The sequence below is a fragment of the Nestor notabilis genome, unplaced genomic scaffold, assembly GCF_000696875.1.
Source record: "Nestor notabilis isolate BGI_N333 unplaced genomic scaffold, ASM69687v1 scaffold2242, whole genome shotgun sequence".
Classification (NCBI taxonomy): Eukaryota; Metazoa; Chordata; class Aves; order Psittaciformes; family Psittacidae; genus Nestor; species Nestor notabilis.
Window position 1 is genome coordinate 9,648 of NW_009919459.1, and position 8,701 is coordinate 18,348.

General features: G+C 49.9%; 1 protein-coding gene across 1 annotated transcript in view; it reads left to right on the forward strand.

The window, feature by feature from the left end:
• The window catches only part of LOC104402355 (RNA-binding protein 38-like), a 13,256-nt gene extending 9,452 nt beyond the window's left edge, over positions 1-3,804 (forward strand). The window contains 2 exon segments of the mRNA XM_010010225.1: positions 3,409-3,610; positions 3,612-3,804. Of these exon segments, the coding sequence (XP_010008527.1) occupies positions 3,409-3,610; positions 3,612-3,734 (325 nt within the window). The 3' untranslated portion in view covers positions 3,735-3,804.
• The last annotated feature ends 4,897 nt before the right edge of the window (positions 3,805-8,701 follow it).

The window sequence follows — 8,701 nt, forward strand, 5'->3', positions numbered from 1 at the left end:
GGGGAATATATTTAAAGACTTTCTTAAGTCTGGATGCTACACATAGCCTGCAGAGAACTTCATTGTACTGCACTGTTTTGTTTTGTTTTGTTTGTGGCTGCAAGTCGTCAAAGTGACCTTACCTTGGTTTTGATCGATGAGTTGCCATCTGTCCACCTAATTCAGAAGTCTGAACTGGATAATATCTTGATTGAAACTTCTAGCTAAATTATTGAAACCCCACCGAACCTTCCCTTTTACATAGAGGTGGATTCTGCAGTTAGTGTGATTTTTTTTTTTCTAGTGCAGTAAACCGTGGTGTGTGATGTGCACTCATGTATGTATTGGGCTGGGATGTATTTCTGGATACATTACAGGAGTACTTACTGTATTCCTAGCTAATGGTGCTTTTTATTCAAAGTAACATTGAAGAGCTGGAATTTTTCTGTGCTGAGAAAAAATAGTAGTGTAGGATATCATGGATTTGCTCTTGTGCACACCACGGGAGCTGCGATGGAGGACCTGTGCATGTGAAAGCAAAGCTGGCGTGTGGAGTCTCTCGGGGATGAGTCGGGGGCGTGCAGTCACCCTGTGTCCTCTGCGTGGGGTGGGCTGGCTCTGAAGAGCAGTTGGGTGGCAGCAGGGGACACTGTGGGGTGACCTGAGGAGCTGCTCAAACAGGATGATGCTCAGGCTGGATTGCTCAGAGGCTCTTCGACCATCTTCCTGGTTACGTTGCAGGTGCAGGCAGAAAGCCAGTGTGCAGGAAGAGTGCTGGCCCCTCCTCTAGTCCTGCTGATGGGTGTTTTATAGCGAGTCCTGAGCACGAGGACTTTGTATTTGTGGAGTGATATTAACTTTATCAAGCCCTGGTGTAGCAGGAACCCAGTAGTGGGACACTACATATAGAGAGAAGCGACAGGCAGCCAGAGCATCCCATCACCAATCTGGGATGCAGGCTGTTGTCTGAGCTGCTGATTTACAAGGGGGTAAAGCAAGAGGGTCCACACATCTTGCTCCTAACAGTTGCATGGGCCCATTCCAGGGAGTGCCTCTGCAGAGCCCTTTCCCAGCCCCTGGCAGGCCAAGACAGCAGTACTGCACCTCTGCATTCTTTAAAACAACGTGAAAGGAAACAAACCCCCAGTGACCAAGCATGAGGAACCTCAGGTGCCCTTGGTCTGAATTGGAGCATAAGCTCTAGCTCTTACTCAGCTGTGGTGGCCTCAGCTTATATCAGAGCTAAACCAAAAGTGATTCAGTGACTCTTTGCTGCCTCATCTCATTCTTGTCAATCACAGGGTGATATTGGGTATGGTGCATTTATGGACTGAAGGTCCCTCTCTCTGTGCTATGCCACGGATGGCTCTGGCCACTGGAGATTGTCTTGCACTTAATCAGCCACAGGCTGAGGTGCTGCTTCCCCCCATGCATCCTCCTTGGTGCTGCTCTGCTGGGGGTGGCCTTGTTATGTCTGAGGACCCTGACTTCATGGTGTTCAGAGGTGGTGTTGCTGTGTGCAGGGGACGGAATAATCATTCTCTCATCATGCAAATTGCCTCAAGAAAAACCAAAGTGCATATATGAGTGGGAAATGGAAATAAACTTGGTTCATATGAGCACTTGCTTGTGAGAAGCCTTTCTCCTCCCTGAAGAGCAGGTTAAAGCATCTGGTGCTGGTTGCAAAGCAAATGAGAATAGCCCCATTCTGGAGGGACCAGCCCCACATGAACCCCAGTATGTTGTATGTGGTAGCTGAGACCTAGGATGGACACTTGGGTGAAATGAGGGTGGCCAGTCCCTGGCGTGAGCCCCCATAAGCACCAGAGCACTGGGACCTGCTGCTGGGCAGCATGGGGAGAGTTTCCAACCCTAGAGATGGATGAGTGGGCAAGGTACCCTCTCCAGAGCAGTAGAGCTTGGCTCTAAAGAGCAGTGTGGGCATGGATACAGGCCTGTGCCTCGCAAAGAGCTTGTGGGAGGCTTTTAGCAGTGGTTGTGTTTGAAAATGTGCTGTCACACACATCCACACACAAACCCCCAAAGTGCTTGAATCTGCACAGCTCTCTGCAGAGGCACCTTGGGGTTTTCTGTTTGCCAAAACGAGCTGGGTTTGGGGGCGGGCTGGAACGAGCTCTCCAGAGGATGGGTTCTGGTTCGTGCTGTTGCCTGACATGGTTTAGCAAGTAGCCACCAAAGGGACCTTTCCACAGAGTGCACTTCTTGATGCCCGTGGCTCTGATGTGTCAGTGGCCACGTGCTGTTTGCTGGTGACAGTCTGCACCCCCATGTCAGGCCTGCGCACACTGGAGCTCTGTGCTGCTGGGGGCTGTGCAGGCAGGTAGCGTTTGCACTTTGCAGTTGATGTGCAGTTGCCTGTTTGTGTGGATGGACATAAACCTTCCGGTTAATGCAGTTTTTGCTCTTGTTGGAGGCCCTTTGGAAAATACAACCTTTTCATTTTGCTCCTTGTTTGTTTAGGGTTTTTTCCCCTTTCCTTCTCTTCAGCAGCTTTTAGCAAATTAATGGGCAATCCCGCATTAACCACCCCTCGGATCTTTCAGTCTGACTGTGGTGGTGGTGGTGAATTCCTCTCAGCTACCCTGGCGCAGGGGCAGACTGGTTGATGAAAAGCGATGCTTTAGGACCTCCATTGAAAGGCAGAGGAAATGGCAGGGGCTGCCTGGCTGTAGAGCCTGGATGTATAAGCCCATGGGCCCACGAGCACCACTGGTGCACTGGGGACTGCTGGCACAGTTGCTACTGAGAAGTGTTATCAAAGGGAAGAAAACCAGAATTAATTTTTTATGTTTTACAACAAACACCCTGTAGCATTGCCCTAAACATCCAGTGTTATGGAAACACAGGCTTAAATGTGTAGCGCTGATAACAGCTGGCAAGCTGGAAGGCCCGTGGCTATGGTACAGGGACAGTGTTCATCCCTGGTGGGACGCTACCGTGTGGGATGGGCGGAGGAGTGTCCCTGGTGCCAGGAAGTGCCCCATGGGCTGTGGGTCCTCAGGAGCCTCCACCAGGGTTTGGGTCGTGATGGGGGGTGTGGACCTGGAGGCTATGGGAGGCAGTGATGCTGCCAGTGCAGGCAAGGACCAGGGAGATTCGGTGAGCCAGTGGGGCAGGGGCTGTGTCGCGGCCATCCGGGGAGGTTATTTTAGGGACTGGCAGCCTGGATAGGGGGAGAAACAAGACATGGAGACCAGGTCGTTGTCCATGTTTCACCTTTCGCTACATCCACCCTTGGGTCTAGAAGTGTTTTGCTTTTCCTTCCCTCCACCCCAAGCAGCACCCCTCACTCAGGGGGCAGCACTGTGTTTGTGGCTGATGTATATGAATTTGGGGGAGAAAAAGGGGAAAACATGCAGGCTGGAGGGAGCCCAGCCCCTCGCTGACTCTCTCCCTTTGCCTCCACAGACTCACGCCTCACTATGTTTACCCCCAAGCTATCATCCAGCCCAGTGTGGTGATCCCTACCCCCGTGCAGTCCATCACTTCTCCCTACATCGACTACACCGCCGCCAGCCAAGCCTATTCCCAGTACACCACAGCTGCCTACGATCAGTATCCCTACGCTGCCTCTCCCGCCGCTGGGTTCGTGGGATATGGATACACTGGGGTTCGTGGGATATGGATACACAGGCACGGTCCAGCCCCCCATCACCGCCAGCAACCCCGCGGCGCCCGCCACCGCCTTCGTGCAGTACCAGCCCCAGCAGCTGCAGCCCGACCGCATGCAGTAAGGGCCCTGCTGCCTTGGACAATCTCTTACAATGGAAGGATACGACTAGGACAACAAAAGCAACAGAAAAACCCAATGAAAGAAACGAAACAGAAAAAGGAAAAAAAAAGAGCACCCCGTCCCTTTATTCCTTTTCCGTAGGTGCATATCAATACCTAAGCTATTTATAGTGTTAAGGGCAAACCCAAACCCTTTGCAGTCTGACTGTGCTTATGAAAATGGACTTCTGGTTAGGTTTTTTGTTTGTATTTTCTTTTTCCACCCCAATCCGGACAAATACTGTCTTGAAGATGTTCTGAAAGTGACTGAAATGTTCCACAGGAAAACTACAGATTCTTGCACACATTGTGATCTGCTTCTATCACCCGTGGTCTTCTTTCCGCCCCTGTCTCATCAGCCTGCCCTTCCTCATCAGACCTACAATCCTCCTATTTACTGTTGAGGTACAGAGGTACTCGGAGAACATGGAAAAAAGCAATCTTATTTTTTGGTTGTACAAAAACTTTGTAATACTCAGAGATGCCTTACAGAAAAGAAAAAAAAAAAAGAAAAACTATTTTTTAATATTTATTGCGATTTTATTCGCATGAGCTGTGAATTGCAGACAGAAGAATAGTAGTATCTGCCTTGTTTAATTCTCATTTTACTAAATTATTGTATGTAGGTAAAAGTTCTTAAGTAATTGCTGAATCACTTCAACATGCAAAAGGGAATATTGGCTTGAAGGAGAGCAGAATATTCCTTTAGTCAACGCACTGTACTATTTTCTTATTGTAATTGTTACTCTGTTAAGATTATCTCAAATTTAGGTATATTTTTAAATGCAAAAAACCAACCAAGAATACCGAACATTTTGTCTACTTTGGTAGATCTTTTTACAATGCTGCAACCTATGGAGACATTTACAGTATTTATGTAAAAGAGTTTTGGGGCTGTTGGCCAGTGAAACTTAGGAGAGTGTATCATTAGTGAAGCAAAAGAGAGAAAGGTGTTAGGTCATTGAACAAATGGGTAAACGTAACCTTTTTATGCCGCCAGTCCAACAGCCAAAAAAAGGAAGAGAACAGATGGTGTAAGTTAAGTGCATTTCTACAAAGAACAGCAATAAACTATTTTAACTTTTAAAATTACTCAATACTGTATGGTACCATGTTTGCTTTGCTGGAGTCCATTAGGGAGTGCTGAGTGCTTTCACATTTGCCTCTGCTGGGCCTTCACCCATGAGCATGCCAAGGTGCATGGGAGCATGTGTCCTGTCGTGCATCCTGACCTGGCGCTCCATGGGTGCCACCATCCCTTGCAGCATGTCCCATGTGCTGTTACTTGGGGGTTTTTGAGCTCCTGGAGCATTGCACTGGAGCCCTGCAGTCCCCAGTGCCCGTACCCAGCACTGGGGCACTTGCTCACACTGCGCATGTGTAGAGCAGAGGCTGTAAAGTGCTGTCCTCCTGATGCAGCTCCAGTGGGAACAAGGACAGTTGAGATCAGGTCTCATCCCAGCATCGTCAGGATATCACTTCCCTTCTTATTTGCTTAGAATAAGGTTATTTTCCAAAATTGAATCCATCCAAAAGTGAGTGGTCTGCCAAAGCTGGCTCCTTTGCATCGGTGAGGTGGCTGCACTTGACTTTCCCTAGCCAGCTTGATTCCGAAATCTTGTTTTCAAATTTTGACAATTACAAAGTATCAGTTTTCAAAGTAAATAAAATTACCCTATTTGATCATACCAGGTTTCTAGTTCATCTCTCTAAAGGTTATAGCAGAGCTGGTGCCAGGAAGTGCCTGCATCTTTGGCACCAGCGTTTATTGCTGTTGAAAGTGATGATGCCTAAAGCCATCCTGGGGATCAGGGTGCTGTAGGGTGAAAGCAAATGCAGTTCAGCACTGTGTCTGATCAGCTGCTCTGTGAATTTAAAGGCATACGGTGGACAGGTCTAACGTTATCAGTAGGCCTCAGAGTAAACAACCCATCTCGATGAATGGAAACAGCTCCTTCCTCCCTCATACTGTGTGGGAATGCAGATCCTGGTGGGGCTCTGTTCATCCTGCCTGGGGTTTTATAGCCATATGGGTAGCATCTATTTCCTTTTTAAGTAATTACTTTCTGGATATGGCCGTGGAGTTGCCAAGGCAGTAAGAGCTGAGTGCCGCATCCAGCACGGTGCTGGCAGGGAGCACAGCCCTTTGAAGTACTGCACCATCGGAGATCATTCAGCAATTCCTCTTTCTCCTTGTCATGAGTCTTTCTGAGAGGGAGGAGAGAGGGAAGGACTTTGGAGGTGGATGGGGGTGCTGGGAGCCATCCTCAGGCACTGCTTCTGCCTGGGTCCAGCACTGCTGAACAGCTTTTGTTTTCACCGAGGGCCCGGTCAACAGGAAGACCAAGGTCTCTGAAAATGAATTTGCTGCTGAAAAAACCCGTATGTCCAGTGCATTCTGAAGTGAGAAGAGCGATGGTTTTCCATTTAGCTGATTTCCTGAAGGGTGGCCAAACCAGCCAGGAAGCGAGGGCATAGGCAGCAATGCCTCCTTTGCCTGGCACCCAGCCCGCTGCTGCCACCGAATGCCATTCCCAGATCCCACTTGGTTTTGCTCCAGACTCATTTCAAGAAACAACCACATCAAAACAACAGCCCAACCTGTTGCCTTCCTGTTTGCAAAACCCAACTGTGAAACTGCGGCCAGGCAGCACAGTGACATCCGCTGTGCAGCTTCCTGGGTGGAAGTGGAGTTGTGATGGCAGGTGGCGAGGGAAGCTTGTGGTTCCCTGAAGAGGAGCCCGAGTGCTTCCTTGACCTGGGATAGTGGGAAGAGCCTGATGGGTTGCTGTGTATGAGGGCAAGAGTTAAACGCAGTGGATGAGCGTGGATGAGAGGCAGTGGTTCCTGGTCAGGGTAGCACGGGACAAGTGCTTAAATCACTTTGCAATTGCTTAAAAGTGGTTTTTGTTGCTCTGTTTTTCTATTCTCATCACATTGCTTGGCAGTGCTGCTGTAAGAGCATCCTTTTACACCTGCACTGTGTGCCTTAGGTTGTCCTGGCATGAAGCAAGCTTGCCTCAGGCAGCTCAGCTCTGCTCCAGGCAGTCAGGAGCCCAGGGTGGGCATGAGGTGGGGAGTCACGATGCCATTTTAAGAGCTTTGGTGTGGCAACGTGCAGCCGCAGGGATGCAGGGAGGAGTGGTGAGAGCTGGGTGATTTTGGCAGGGCAGCCTCGGCAGCACCATCTGCTTGGCACAGGTTCCAAGGGTGGGAGCAGCCGTGGGGGACGGGACCTTGTCCTGGGCACATCCCCATGGCAATGCTGGCAGCTGACCCAGTCCAGGCCATGTCCCAGCAGCTGTGCCCACATGCCAGTCATTTGCATGACAAATTCAAGTATTTTTCATAGGAAACCATCACACCGGAGCTGTCAGGGTAGGTTTTTGCATGGGCTGGAGCACGTGCAGCCCCTTTGCTGCCATGGAGCAGCGTCACCACAAATAACCAGTGCTGGGGTCCGGACAAGCACAGCCACAGCCTGGCATCACCTCCCTTCCCACCCAGAGCAGCGAGCTGAGAGACAGCCCCATACCCCATGCTGCCTGCAGAGCTTCATGTCTGGTGCCAGATCCTCCTCCTCACCTGCCCACCGTGGATGGGCCATGGCTTGGGTGAGATTCCTGCCCTTTACAGGCACATTGCCCCGGGATGTCCCCTGGCACAAAGGCACAGCTGAGGGAGGGCTTTGCTGCCACTCGTGTTAATGGGCAGGGGGGCACCAAGCCCATGTCTCTGCACCCGGTATCTGGCTGAGACATGTGGGGAGCCCTAAGGGCTCACATAAGGGCTCTGCAGTGGCACCCCAACTCCTGCGGGTAATGAGCCCCAGTGCCAGAACTTTATGGCTGAAAGGCTGAGTGCAGGATTTATTCACATGGGAACTGGACTGTTGTTGGCACTTACCCTTTAAAATAAAGTTCACAGCAGAATGTTTATGCCCCCTCGCATATAGAGAATGCTAACAGCAACCTTTGGTTTTTTTTCTTCTTTTCTGGCTGAAACTTGTTTTTCCCTCCTTTGTGCCTCTCTGAATCCTGCCAGTGCAGAGATTCTCTTGTCCAGAGAGAGAAAAAAAAGGAAAAAAAGAAAACCTTAAGCCTGGGATTAAAACCCACCACTAAAATAGCTTTAATAACAAAGTCAACTGACTAGCCAGGAGCCCAGTGAATGCCTGTCACGTATCGCCCTTCGCCTGGGCGCACGGTCATGTGTTGCACTAGATAGTTCCTGGAAAAGCTTCTGCTCAGCCTGATAGACCCATGGGTGCTGATACCGCTGTGCCTGTGCTGTGCTGGCCCCGCTCTGCCAGAGGGCTGCGGAAAACTTCCTCAGCTTATAGGGGAAAGAGGGGATAAATACATCTCCTTTGGGTAGCAGAGACAGGTCAGCTTGTGACCTGAGTAACAACCAGCTGTAAGTGGTGATTGGAGCTTCTCCAGCATCAGTGGTCCAGCACCTGGGCCAGCAGGCCCATTAGCCCTTATTGATGTCTTTAGCAGTAGGATTTATGTTTTTGTTTCACACACACACATGCATGTTTTTGCATAGTTTCAGCCAAATAAATAACAAAAAAGTGGGATCTTGCATGAGATAAAAACAGAGGGTTGGTAGATCCTCCTCAGGCAGAGCCACCTTGCCGTGTTATTCATGAGACATGTGAGACCATGCAACCAGGAATGTGTTATGGGGGGATTTGTAGCTAAACCCAAAGCCTGTGGGTTTATCCTTTTGCTGACACCAGCAGTGCAAACCTGGAAACACAGACGTGTGATGAGGCACAGCGAGAGGGATGATGGCTCAGATAAGGCCACGCTGTGTGGGAGGGCAATTAAAGGCTCAGATTTATTAGCTGTGTGCCCATGCTTGGGAGGCTGATGGTGGTGATGGAGAGGTTGTTGATGGGAAGGGTAGAGATGGAGATTGTTGG